Consider the following 14,800-nt stretch of genomic DNA (forward strand, 5'->3'; position numbering starts at 1 on the left):
ATCGAGCCGAGCTCTTGAAATATCGTTATACAGGCGTATCCCTGTGATTGGGAAATCCTAAATTGGCAGCCGATATAAATGGCCGTTCATGTTACAGGTACAAGCACGCACCGGCTACGGTAAGTATTATCTGGTCGATAAAAATATCAGAGTTTACGGTGTAATACCTGCAGCTCGGGAAACGTGTGGCGAAAATACGGCAGCTCGTTAAAGCGACGAGTTTGCAACGCAGCGGCATAAACGACGGTGGCAGTACAAGTTTTTGTCCTTGCGCAAAGCCTGCGGGGACAACAATGTGCCTCGGGGTGGCCTTTGGCTCTAGGTAAAAACTGAACAACGATTGGCAAAAATCCAGCAATAATTGAAATAGTAATCACCTGGTCACGGCAAACGACTTTAGGGATACGGATTGTCGACACTTGTCGCTTTCACCTTACGCGGACGGATATAGATTTCATGAAACGAACTTAGCGCGGCTTAGCCGTTATTGCACGTACCCGGAGACATCGATTCGAAGTCAAAAAATTCCTCAAAGCGATTGATAACAGGACAACGAATGATGCGAAGAAAAACTTGAGCACATTTAGCCGGATATTCACGATATTATAAATTCGTTATAATTTCATTTGTAGGATTACACAGCTCTCCTTTCAGCCGAGAAATCGCTCATACGAAGACTGTTTGCAAGCATGACTTCGATACCAGAATGGATCGAGACGCGTTGGCTTTGTTTTTGGCTGGGCCAACCGTCGACGGATATTAGTATCGCAGTTCGCGTGTGGTCTCTGCTTCCTGTGATTCACTTCACGGTGCGGTGGTATTTTCGGGAGCAGATCGGCATACGGAACGATATCTCAGAGCGACGTAGAAGGGAGTTAATGACAAGTGGATACAGCGATGGCGAGGAAGGTGAGTTACGGCTGATACCCGTCATTGGATCGGCGAGCAAATTAATGCCTGCTACATTGCGATGGCTCATCTTCTCGTGTGGAAGGTTTGATGCGTTCGAACCGATCGTTTACAAACTCGGCCTCGTACGTACAACGCGCAGTGCTAAGACCTTCTTATGTAATACATTTTCCCTTCTATTCCAATCGAACTTACTTAGACCGATTTATTGATCGTCAGTTTCAGAATCAGGGGTGGCTACGTTGTGACTTGCTAGTATTTCGGCTATACAGTTCCTGCAAGCGATCGATTGATTTTACGCAATTACCGACAGAGTAGAATTTTTTTCGTTCACTCTTCGAGTTTCAGAAACCTGCCATAAATCGATCTGCATCATCGTAGCGTAATAAATTCATTAGCGGAATGATTAAACGGATCTCTTAATTGACACCGACTGTGGTAGGAACTATCGACCAAAAAACTTTTAATGTAAATAAATCTTCTCATCGCGAAGATGCAATGTTCCGCAGCCGTAACGATCGGTGAAATTTCCGCCCTGACCTCAAACGTAATAGCCGAAGAAAAACTTGAAATCAACCGAATCATCGATGACGATGACGATTTTACCTTGATGTCTTTGAAGTTGGCGAGGATATCGGATGTGAACGTTGAGTTGGCAGGGCTCGGCTTGTTCTTGACGCTCGGGAAAATGACTCCTCTGTTACGAGTGGCTGGTCTCTGGCTCGAGGAGGGCGTCGTCGGGGTCGTTACGAGGATGGTTTGGCTGCTGGACGGGGGCGCGACGGAGGAAAGAGTCGTCGTCGTCGCGGGTGGCATTGTCGTCGTGACGAAAGCATTCATCGGCGTTTCGGTTGGAAGCTCTTCGGGTATTCCGACGTACCTGTGAATCGAATGCGAGGAGCTTGACCAAGATTTACCTACAATACATTGGCTAATCGTAACCGTTTCGTTCCAACTATTTTACCAACCTGCTCGGGTCGTACTCGACGAGCCTGTCGATGGTTGGGTCAAGTAGAAGTTCAGCCGGCACCGGTCTCTGGGCCAAAGTGGCGACGTCGTCCTCCTGCTTCTTGAGCCTGCTCTCGACGCCTTCCAGGTTCTCGATTATCTTATTAGTCTTCGACCTTAGGTCGGCGTGAATTTCGCTTATGGCTCTCTCCTGGCGCTGAGTCTGCGTCAAGAGCTCGTCCGACTTGGGAACGAGGTCGTCCACGGAGCTCTTGGTGCCAACCTGACAGAAAATTACGAGCTTGAGTAAGTGGATGCGTGTTTCAGAATAATGGAAAGTTAGAAATCAAATTGTTAACGTCACTTTTTCTTTGCTCACCACAACGTCCCAAACTTCGTCCATCTTTTCGGAGACCGTGAGCATCGGGTGCATCTGTTCAACGATCCTGTCGATCTTGCTCTGCTTCGGGGGAGGCTGCGTCGTGGTAACGTTTACGGGCGTGTCTTTGTCGACTATCGCCTCGTGGACATCGCGTATCATGGTGTAAACGGCGCCGAGGTTGTCCGAGACAACGTTCATGTGGAATTGAAGCTTTCGGTCCATGCTGCTGGTCGCCTGCCGCAGATTCTCGATCTCGACGGAAACGTGATTCATCACTTCGTTGTTCAGAGCCTTGGTTATCTCGATAACGTTCATGCTTATCGGCTTCTTCTCGCTGGCTTCGGCGTTTATGTCGTCCGCTGGGACGAAATTGTTGTCCAACTGGTTCTTCAGTACGACGAGTTTCTCGTCGATATCCGAAACCTTTTGATCGAGCGACAAAAGCTTCTCCCCAAGAGATTCCGGTGACGGGTCATCGTGATGAATGACGCGGATTGTCGGAGCTGCAAAATTCTTACTTTACGTTAGGTGACCAGTGATTCGGAACTGCAAAGGCCTGCCAAATCCCACTCGACTTACCGGCATGGTCGACGCTGCTCCTGCTCTCCGCTGTCCGAGATTCGACCACCGCTTCCTGCGGAAAACCAGCGTGCTGAGCGTGAAATAGCTTCAGATCTAAGGTCCCCAGTTTTGAAATAACCGCGTCTGTCTTATCAATGTTGTCGTTCACCCGCGAGTCGAGAGCCTCAACCCTTCTCATGAGGTGTTCCACCGCCTTGTCGAGGTTTTCTATCCTCTGTAGCTTTGATTCGAGGGTGGAGACAATCACTTCGAAGACATTGAAGAGGTACTGTTCCCTGACGGGGGAAAAAAATAAGAAGAACATAATTATCATAATACTTGTGTGGTTGTCTGGTATGTCGGGAAACTATAACCAGTGTGAGAAATTCTTCACTTTTCAGGAAGTAATTCAAGTACCACCGATGAAATGCCGCAACGGGAATAGAAAGACGGGTGTGGTTCGCTTATCGGGGAACATTTTATCATTGGTACCTACACAAGCATTATTCTAGGGTATAACTCCATTGCGTGTGCGTTAGTTTCACTTTCAGACCGTTTACGAGAGACATTTCTAGCTACCGATGCTGCGGGCATCGTGCAGACCGATTCCTGGACGCGGGATGCAACTATTTCACGACTGGTTTAACGCCGGTGCGAATCGACTTTCCGAAGCAATTAAAAGTTGGGGGAAAATGGTCAACAATTCGACATCGTCGATTGCGTTTGAAAATGTGCTCACAAGACTGATCGTTACGTGCAGAGATAATTCCACTTGCGCGACTCGCCGTAAGGGAAAAATAATGATAGTCATATAAAAGTGAATAAAAACAAATATTCCAGACCCTAGCGATGGCTAACGGAACCTGATTACAAATAACACCGACTTATTGACCAACACGAAGATGGCCCCATTTCGAATAAACTCTTGGCTGAACTATGCGTATTAAGTATCGAGGAAAACCTCGATCTTTCGAGGACTAGCATGACAGTGTCGAGGGAAATAGATGGATAGAAGCGAGGCTTATAAGAAGAGTTTCCATACGGGCGGGCCTGCATTCAACAGATTGAAAGAGAAATTTTTTTATTACCTAACACCCTGGCCAGTAGGTAGACCAGTCCCGTTTTAAACTGGAGTATTATCGCGACTCAGCCGACGCGGCGACGCAAGTGAAAAAGAAAAAGACGCACACCAGCCACCACGTGAGCTTGTAGCGGTAAGGTATTTTGTATGAATGACTCTGTGGGAACGTTGATGTAGTGTACGAGCATCTGTCGGTATACTACTGAACGATTGCACATGACCGTGCGTTGACTAACCAATTGGTGTGTACGAGCGCTGTCAAGGGGTAAAAGCACTTCGTCCTTTTTTCGAAACTAATTGTAAGAATGTAGGGCTTAGAGTAAGGTACGTTATGTGATCGCTTCTTGCCTTCGCGGCTGATGGTGAATCGGGTCCAGTGATCCATCGTGTTAGTGTCTGGTGTCAATCGTTAGAAATCGTTGGAAGAAATAAAGCCAGTTCTCCACCGGCACCTGCTGTCACGTTTATTTCCGGTATACGCGTGTGAATGCTGGATTGCAGTAGCCTGCCTTACGGGGTAAACAGAGTCGTTCTAAAGCCGCTATGGTTTCAACATAATTATCGAGACATTCGAGACCGACTTCTTAGGACGGTGAAGAATGACACTTCAAGTGTCGCCGATACCAGACAGGAACTCGCTGTCAGCGATGAAAAAAAACCTTTTCAAGCAAATGACGTAAAAGATTCAAACTAGCCACCTGGGCTGAGCAGGAAGAATAGCGAAAAAATATTTGATTAAGACGGTGAGTCGCTTACGCTTGCTCGTATTAATGGCTGACGATGACAATTAATATCCTTTGATCGTTGACCAGCTAACGCTTCCCACGGGCAGTTCGAAGAACTTGATGAAATTCTCCTTTTTAAGAGACACAGGCCCGTTTGTCTGTTGATCGAAAGATGAACGTTTCACGCCGAATCGAATTAATAGCTGCACTATTTACCAGTTAATGTCTTCATTCGTGAAAGTTTGTTACCCACTCAGCTGTTGAAATGTGGTCGAATCGTGTTGAAGCGCGATCAGGAAAAATGAACATTCCGCAAGTGCTTATAACGTTTATCATTATTTTTACTCTCGATGCATTTCGTATTCAGGCGTTATTTTTTGCCTTTCCTTTTTACTCTATCGACATTTCTGTGATTTCAGGCACGTGAACCGAAGCGTTACAGATGTTGTAAGGTGTGAATGATAGGAGCATGTTGATGGACATGTTAAAGCTGTATCTTCTTAAATTTCCAACTGCAGAACTGATTAAGAATTTTAATCAAGACGGACATTTCGGAAATCTTGTTACGATCGTATGATAAGAAAAAATACATAAAGAGAAATAGAAAACGAGTGATAAAAGTGACGTACATTAATTGTTTATTTATACCTTAGTGATATCTGCCGCAGGTCAAGGCTTACCTATTCTTTCGCGCATTAGATCCTCGGCTAGCAAATCTAGAGTCAAAAAGGAAGCCAAGAACACGAGGAGCGCACCGAAAGACACAATTACGGTTATGAGAGTAACGCTGCGTAAATGGTCAAACTTAATGTTTCGAAATGGTTGGTTCACCTTGGGTGAGCACTGTTGATTCCGGGTGCGTCTAGTTAGTCGAGATGAACGACAAACGGTAGGTCAATACACGGCTTGATATCCTAGGTAACAGTTGGCGGGGAGATGATGGGGAACATGAAAGAAGCGAAGTTGGGCAAAGTGTTGCATCAAACCTGTTCTATCCTGTATTCGTAATTTGTAGCTACTCAGTTTACATCCTAATGGGTAGACAGACTTTGAATAAACAAGGGCTGCAATTCCACAGGACCAAGAAGACCAGAGTGTACTCAGAAAAGTCACGTAGCAAAAACTTGACTAGTCCTACTTACGTGAGGGGAGAGAGAGAGAGAGAGAGAGAGAGTTGGAGCGATAATGGAAGAAAATGAAATACGGAAAGCAAAAGAGCACGACAGGTTGGGGGGAAAAAGAGTGAGTGAGAAGGAAAGAGAGAGAGACAGAGAGAGAGAAGGAGTGAGAGAGAGACATAGAGAGAGATCCGGCGCCATCGCCTAACACTTTCACTTTTATCTTACGAGATCAGACCCGAATCGGCGCACAATTGCAACCAACGTGGCGTACAGAATCCGCGTACTTACTACGTTAATGCGAAGATAGAGTCGACTCCGGCTTGCCGGACACTTGTTATAATTGTGGAAAACTAGTTAAGAAACATTGAGATGAAAAACTCGACACTACGACCACAAGTACAGTGTATCAGCGTTTGCAGCTGGATCAATCTGATCGTTTGTATAAAGTGAAAAAAGGAAATACGTCAGACGTTGTATCGATTAGTGAGTCGTTCTAGCGCCGCGAGCGCGAAACGTAACGAAGAATGGTGTATAGTTATACACAACCGAGTTAAAAAGCCATTGGTCAAATAATTAAATACCCCTCCGAGGTTATTCGTTTCACAGCTGGATCCTATAGCTACTTACGGATGGAATTCCACACAGTTACAGCGGTGAATATAGGAAACCCTGCTAGGCATTCCGCAGCTTCTGGTATAAGCAAAAACGTTACGCAACATGGATAATTCAAAGTTGCACCCATGGTACACATTTATATACACGTCACGCGTTTCTTGTTCCCGGAGGACAATTAAACTTTCCCGTCTCCCAATCCAAGTATAGGTGCATACACAGGATAAGCATTACTCTGCATCGCGTACGAATTGTTTAGCTTTCGAACCAACGTTAGAAAGATAACCCCTTGTTTGGCAATCGCTCGCGCTGCGCTCGTAACGCGTGAAAAGCTTACGATTGTCGCAAAGGAAGCATGTAATCAGTGGGCGATAAATGTTTCGAACAATACCTCGAACGTTTCACGGTATATCTAGTCAGACGATTGTGCAATCGGCCGGATCGCCTGAGCTACTCAATTTTCACACCATCGATTGACACGCACCTGAAACACTTCTTGTTTAAAAAGTACTACTGTTCCTGCATAGTAATTGTTAAACGATTACAAGCCGTGATGAGTTGGGTACCCCCCACAGAGTCGGCACTGTTGGCTACACATCGCTTTCTAAACCTCCGCGTGGCTACCACGTGCTGATCGAATACTCCGATCATTCAACCCTCAGAATTTTCGCGATTGCACGGGGTGGTGCAATATCACTACGAGCATTTATACGATAGCAAACACTGTGTCAAAACTTCGAGGTCCGAAGAATGGTGAACAGTCTTTCATTGACACATTTTCTTCTTCTTCTCAATGTCTCAATAAATGAATTGAGAAACAGCAGCTGGTATATTTTATTATACATGTATGAGGCTTAATCGAATCCGATTTGAAAAGGAAAGAAAGTCTTCGTCGACGATTTACCGAGCGGTTATACTTACACCGAACTTACCCACGGGATTTGACATTTGGCCTCTGTTTATTGGGTATCGTTTAAAATTCATCTAATTCGTATTTCGTAATGCACAATTTATCTGGTGTGAGGTACACCTGTTGATACGCTGATTATGTGGCCGCTGAGTTCCGATACGTAACCGATTCGAGATGTCAGAGGTAAGCAACATCTACTCTAAAGTCTACACATACGTAGATGTTCGACCGATTTCGATGCAACGACTTTTACTGTTCATTATTAAAGAAGTAGCGAAAGATCCCACCCTCCCAGTTTTATCGAACCAAGTAATAAAAACTCGATTAAAATAACGATCAAGACTATCATGTTACGTCGGAATATTGGTTGACCGACAGAAAGAAAAAACATTACCGTACACCGTGGAAATTTATGAATTAACCAAACAGCTGCTCGATGAGATCCATGCATTGGTATCAGGAAGGACTTACATACAAATTTCGCTATAACTGTTCAATTTGCGGAATTCTATTAGGAGTGATGTATCAATCTCTCTATGCAAACGTTCACCTTTCGAATCGTAATTAATATCAGTTTACGACAGGGGGACTATGACAGTCAGATGATGTGCGCGTGTGAGGCCCGCGTGACGTCGTGCCAGCAGGGGGTCCCCAAACCTTTGCGTTTGGTCAGCAAACGAATGGCGGGCCTTACGCGTACACATGCGTGTAAAATACACGGACGCTGTATCAATCATTCTATGTATACTGTACGTTTTTAATGTTTTGGGCCAGAAGCTTCGTTGCTTGCGGTCATTCTCCTATCGACGAGGTATCTTCCGTTATTTCAATCTCTCACCGAAAGATAAATCGGCCGAGTGGTAAAAAATAGTCATACTAATTTGGATGTGTATCGATGATACATACGATATGTCTTCATCCTAGATTGTTTATATATACATCCACGTGGAACGTAGAAAGTTCTGTGAAAGAGTTCGATTGTCACGCAGAATGATCATTGAAGTGCTATTAATAAGGTCTTAAAAATGTCCCGGGACGTATGAGCTCAAATCGTAAAAGAACTCATTACTCTTGAACAATAAAAATGTGTGAAATGGCAAATCAATTTTATTCTCAACGACCGATTGTCCCATTAGGGTTACGGAATGTACGTTACCGGCAGGAAGGAAATGAACTAGCACTGGCAAGTTTGTGCACGACGTTTACCCAACTCGTATGATTATCGGTAAATTTTACAGCTGCAATCGTAAGACAATTAAGGTTATTAGGTTGCCCGGATTGGCCGCAAGAGATTTCACCCTGGCCTCGTGGCTTGGCCACAGTGACCTCTGGGGCCAACAGCTGAGTGAGAAGATCTCGCGACTTCATGTCTCAATAATTTGCCTCGTGACCGCGTTAGTAACACTGATACTCGTGAGGCTATCTTCAACGCCATGTAACTGATCCATGATCGCTCCTATCAATTCTCTGATTTCCCATTTCCCCCATGTACCGACGTGATGAAAAGATCTGCATGGCACGGCACTGTTCTGCGTTCTGCGCACAAGAGTAGGTACGAAACACTGAAAGTCTGAAGGAAAACGGCTGCGTGCTCTTGAGGCTTGCCCGGAGCGATGACGCTTAACGGTATAATTACTTTATTGATGCTAACTACGGAATCAATACCTCTATTAAACGAGCCCCACGGGTCCGGCATAGAAAGGTGCGAATAGGTTTATTGCTGAGGAGCGACAGCTGCCGCCTAAGGTATGGGTTTGGTACCCTCGCGGATATAACGAGTGGTCAGAGTAATTTACCCTTTTATTATCCAATTCCATTTCTAAACAGTCGTCTTAATTCCAGGTAATTGCCACCGTTAAAGATGTTGGCTTATCATTTAATGTTATAATAATTTTCCCGTCAACCCACGATTGCCTTATTCTTGCCACTTTGCGTGTGCGTAGACGGTCCTTGAAAATCTCGTTACCAGGTTCCACCGGATCCAGATACTTCGATTCGGTCTCCAAGACAAAAGAGTTTCCTAACTAAGAGAGCAGCGCATGCCAATCAGGGATTACCCCTGTCGATATTCGTAGTAGATAATAATATCGAAAGCTGATAATATTCAGAGAGTAAAAATTGGTAATGGTAATGATTTTGTAAACAAAACCGTTGAGTCGAAGCTGCTTTGATCGTCTTCGGCACGACGTTGACAAGACTATAAGCGTGTAGTGCAGTACCACAAGCATGAATGAATTGGTGAGACATCGCTTGCCCAATGATAAAGTAACGTTTACAACGAGATGTTTGAACACTCTCTTAACGATCGTGTGCACGATTACACTGGCAGTTGCAGCTGATCCAAACGAATCTTATTTGCTAAATGTAGCACTGTTCACTGTTACACGTCAATGGCTAATAATTGCGTCACATACCTACAATACAGGTATAACGCGGTGTGTGTTTTGTGGAGCATTGATCGATGAAAGTTGTCGTTTGGTGTGCAGAAGTCGGTTCCCCATACGGTGATAGAGTGATGGAGAATCGTTTACGAGGAAGGATGTAGTGATGATTTCTATTTGGTTGAGTCGTGGCCCGGTGGTATGGGTCAGGCTGCGTCAACTGTTAACGTTGTGACAGCCGCGAGCTAAGGTAATGAATTCGTTAGCGTCAGCCTTGACACTGAGAAAGCGTAGCGCCATAGCCAAAGCCCTCGGCTTACTAGCACACGCGGTAGGTTGGACATTTTGATCAGGATATTGTCCAAGTGCAATAATATTCAGAATAGCTAACTATCACGCTGATAAGTGAAATATATTGTTAAAACCAAAACTTCAAAGATGACAGGATTTAGTGGAATTACGATGTAACAGATGGTGAAGAAAGTTGGAACGGTTGCTGAAGGCACGACCGTTCTCTTAAAAATCCCTCTTTTGTCCGCTCCCGTTTCAAGTTTTTTCAAAAGGGTTGGCCGTGGGTAAGTACACCTTCACACTCAGTGTAGTTAATTTGCCACATATTCTGAGTGCATACGAGGGAGCTTACCGAGACCTTCTTTACCTAGCTCTCAACTGATTGTAAGCCGCTTTCTCTGCTTTATGCCCCGTAGCTTTGTGAGCGTTGAGTGAGCTTGCCCTCTACTATTTTAAAACTACTCGACAATTGTCTAACTTTCTACAAATTTGCCAATTCAAGCGTGTGGGTTCTTATGCTGTGGTTCCTAGTTTGTGGAAAGGCGTTTTAAGACCCAACAGTCATCACTGACTTCGTCCTAATTTCGTGACTCGTCGAACGTTCGGAAAGTTTCATACGTATGATTTTGGTGCGGCTTCTTTCCATGCATATCAATTGCTTGACACCCAACGTTTATTTGCCAAAATCACGTACCGATACGCGATGGCTCGATATGTGGAACACCGAATGTAGGCGAAAACTATACGAACGTTGGTATTTCTGAGGGAAAAGTTTCCCGGACCAATCTGGGCCACAGATATAGGGTTTCCTTCTCACGATTGTAAGCCAATATCAGTGTTTATTTACCTCTTAATTTTTTTTCGGGGCCTTGAATCACAATGAGATGTTCACCATACAGTGAGGCAGGTCGACAACGAAGTTGATATATTTGCCTCTTTACTATTTATTCACAGCTCCACTGACAGTTGTGTCTTTAACCTAAGTACGATCACGGGCAGTCTATTAACGAATGCAAGAGTACGTCGTATTCGTTGCAGGCCTTAATCGAATCACAAGTTCAAATTCCGAATCAACTCACGTCCACGAGAGTCACGGTCAAGCCGCTTAACGGTTCTCCACGTTTTGCAATTCCCGGACGAGATTTATGGCTTTTAACTCATTGTCAAGGTTTGCCGGGTAGCAATTTTCACCACATTAAAATATAAGCTGGAATCCGGACCACCCTAGAAAAATCTCGACTAATCAATTCATGCGGACGTTTAGTCTATAGGCATAAATTTTGGAAAAGAATGGAGAGTTAAAATCAGCTTGAGTACTATTCCGTGTTCAGAGTAGATTAGCGATAGTTGAAGTAGCAGCATATGAGAGTCATGTCAATCCTTTTTATGATTTAATCCTTGACCTTTTTCATATCAAAATTGAATGGATAAAAATACGGCTTTATTGAGACTGCAGCATTCGATTATTCCAAGTCACGCGACAGGTTCCAATCCGATGGAAAAGCTATAAGTTTTTCATCCGTGGTCTCCGTATGAGTCCGATAAATTTTTGATAATCAAATTTGAACACAGTCTCACTATTTCGGCAAATTTTGCATGCACTCCTATGATCAGGCTAAAGAGAAAAATGTATTTGACAATTCTGATACGGATTGGAATTTATTCGAAGCAAGAAAATGTATATCAATATTTATTCCTGTACAACAAAATTTTCTCGCACATGATGATTTTCAAAGACCATATTAACCACTTATTGTGGTCACAAAAGCGACCGAAGGATAACCCCGAATTAGTTATTACTAGTTTCGACATTAGTCATCGCTCATCCTAATTCCAGATGATTGTTTTGACAAGTGACCAAAAGTCATCCATAAGTAAAGAGTAATATACAACAGCCGTGTCACAGCTCGAGGTGCTAAGCTATTTCTTTAGGTTTCTCTTTTTTTTTTTTAATTCTCCACGGAGAATATCTGGCGACAGAGGCTGTAAGCCAGTCGTTAGTCGTTAGTTCGTCCGTACGATCTCGAAAGAAAGCGGTGATCCTATCTTCTTGTATTTATAAAGCCTATGTCAGTACAATCTGCGCTGCGTGATATTCGATGTACGAGGTGAACGAACGAACAGGACCATGTTACCTCCGAGTCATATAGGACACGTTGTCGCGACTTTGGAGTCGGTGTCTACCATAAATACCGGATGAAAGATCAGTATCTACCAACATATGTTCGCGACCGTGTAGATACGCAGCAAAATGTACTAATATACACATCTCGTGTACACCATCGTACGGGGTTATGACTATCAAATATCCGAAAACTTGACCATCGAACGATCCTTGTATTTTTGCGGTTCTTGCGGTCAAACAAATAACCACACAACACTCTGCACGTTGTACGGATTATTTGCTTTCTTTACGGGAACTCGAAAGGTGGGACGCTTTGCGGATGAAAATTTTCGGCCACATGCGATACGGCAATGCAGAAATCCCCGTCAAAGGTCGAATGTGCAATTAGAACTGGACCGGACTCGGCGTGGAAAAATGTCTCTTACAAGACGTTATTACCGCAGCTACTATGATCCTCAGAGGCGCGAAAAAGTCTCTCACTTATAAAAACAAATTTCGCAGCAACGAAAAGTGTCGGTGCTTATAAGGCTGTGCCAACATGCACGCTTACCTATCCGTCAAGCCAAGAACCACCGGAGGCTTGCAGCGCTAGGTTAGCAGTTACGTAATCGCAAAATAAGGTATTGCTCGTGTTAAGAGGCTGTGCTGGTCACTTTGTACCGGCATCACCGACAACCGCGAAAAAGTGAATGTCTGCAGAATTGTATTCAAGTCGCTAAGTGGTAACCGCCAACACTTTAGCGGACTATGTGGTCTACCCGGCAAAGTAAACTCCAGGTATCAGGTACATGCGCTCGAAGCAAACATGCACGACGAAGGCTCAATTCCTGTGACCCGGAACGATTCTAATTCCCTGCTGAAATGCACGGTAGATATTTTCGCAAACTATCTAAGGAGCAAATCAACGCATCTCCACGATTTCGTGTCTAATTTTGTATAAATTACGATTCATTCTAGTGTATTGCCCAAAGTGAGAACTTGAGTATGCGTCACTAGATCAAGATCTACCGAATTTGTCATGTCTTTTTTAGGCCAAATGCGGGCAAAGCTACATCAGCAAGACGACATTTTGCCCCGAGACTTTCGCTGGCACGAGGAAGTTACCTTTTTCTCAAATATCCATCTAAGGACGACGGTACCAACCTGGAGAATGTTCGTGACTTACGTCTAGAAAGGCACCACAGCGTGCGGCGAGACGTTATGCAACCGTGGTGCTGTATTGGGTACCGAAACAACGCACGTGGGTTATGCGAAAAAACAGCTCGGTCACAAGATGATAACGGATATGTAGAATAATTTATGCACCGTGAAGCATATATGGGTGGCTGTTTGAGTAGTTAGAAAGGATACGGCCAGACGGACGAGCACGACAGGTGTATGGTAAATTTTTTTGTTGCAGAATGTGGTTATCTTACAATTCAACCGAAGGACAGCGATGGGAGAATTTCAGGATAATTTAAATAATTTTTACACGATCGACTCCGGTCGACCTCGCCCTGTTTCTTGACATTTGACGACTTTTTCATCGAACGCGTCAAATCGAATGCATCGATCAGAGATGTAATTCGTGTATCTAAAATTATGGTCCGACAGGAACTCTTCTCGTGTCGCTCGGTATTCAAGGATATCAGGCGCCGCTCCAAAACTTGCGGTACGTGAAAAGACTGCCGGCTGGTTCGAAACAGGTTGCAGAACCTTTTTCCCGAACATGTCGCACTATGCATATATGTATGGCATCCCGCGGTGCATGAATTAGGCGAACCAACAAATTTGTACGTAACCTCATGTTTTCCGCCTGTGTTTTTATTTCTCGCGTACTTCTTGTACGAATTTTAATTAGCTTCGTTCCGCATCTCTCACCGGTGGACACCCGTTTCTCCTTTACATTTCGAATTTCACATTCCAAGTCTCGAGAGACACCCAGTAGGTTAAACCGATCCCGTTTTCCATTTACAACGACTCTAGAAAGTTCAGTAACCGCTTGCAATGAAACATTTTTCAGTAAAGACAATCACGGCATATATTATAGGCACCTGAGATACGATAGGACACGATAGAGAAAATCTATCGCATTAGGGATCGTTCGCGGACGAGATGCGGTGTGAAGATACAACAGATACCTACCTGGGCATGTCCCTCTAATGCGAATTCCCTATGCACTTTCTCTCATTGTTCCAAGCGAGCCTAGCCGGATCTCAGTCGAGAGCAGCCTAACCTCCGAAGACCCTTCAAGATTTAAAACTACTAGTCGCAGGGCAGAAGTCATGCCACATTTTTCATCAATTATACGGCTTCTGAAGTTACACGCCATTGATGAGGTTTGATGAGCCTTCGAATTATTCCAACAAGCTATTCCCATACACGTTCACTTCGTCATCCGGCTCTCATTACGCTCGCGTACTTATCATTTCAAGTAATTTACGTATCTCGATTAATTTTGTTGAGTTTTAAAATGATCCTGCGACAAAAGTTTGCACCTTCGCTTCGGGCAGTTGTTGCGTCAAGTACGCACTATTGGACAATCGAAGATGCAGAAGGACTGATGGGTTGACGGTGAGCGATTCAAATTGATGTGGCTACTGCGTCCGATCGGTGAAATCAAATGAAGCAGATAAGCTTAAGTTGGTAGGATAAAGTGACTCTGAGTCTGATGGACAGCCACCTTGTTTGGTGAGGATGAGAGAAACCCGAGTGAATGCTTTTAGTTTTGGTTTGTTGGCCTCCACTGCTGCAGTACGGAGCTAAGCGTTTTCA

General features: G+C 44.3%; 1 protein-coding gene across 7 annotated transcripts in view; it reads right to left on the reverse strand.

Moving 5' to 3' along the window:
• The window catches only part of LOC124297662 (angiopoietin-2-like), a 68,582-nt gene that overhangs the window by 14,794 nt on the left and 38,988 nt on the right, over window positions 1-14,800 (reverse strand). For 4 of the 7 annotated variants that reach the window (XM_046748926.1, XM_046748924.1, XM_046748923.1 and 1 more), the window contains exons 3-6: window positions 2,819-3,096; window positions 2,222-2,742; window positions 1,878-2,140; window positions 1,516-1,810 (exon numbers count right to left, since the gene is read on the reverse strand). In XM_046748926.1, coding sequence (XP_046604882.1) covers window positions 1,516-1,810; window positions 1,878-2,140; window positions 2,222-2,742; window positions 2,819-3,096 — 1,357 coding nt within the window. The remainder of the gene's footprint in view (window positions 1-1,515; window positions 1,811-1,877; window positions 2,141-2,221; window positions 2,743-2,818; window positions 3,097-14,800) is intronic. The other 3 variants (XM_046748929.1, XM_046748927.1, XM_046748928.1) reach the window with 3 other exon arrangements.

The sequence above is a fragment of the Neodiprion virginianus genome, chromosome 2 (genome assembly GCF_021901495.1).
Source record: "Neodiprion virginianus isolate iyNeoVirg1 chromosome 2, iyNeoVirg1.1, whole genome shotgun sequence".
NCBI classification, from domain to species: Eukaryota; Metazoa; Arthropoda; class Insecta; order Hymenoptera; family Diprionidae; genus Neodiprion; species Neodiprion virginianus.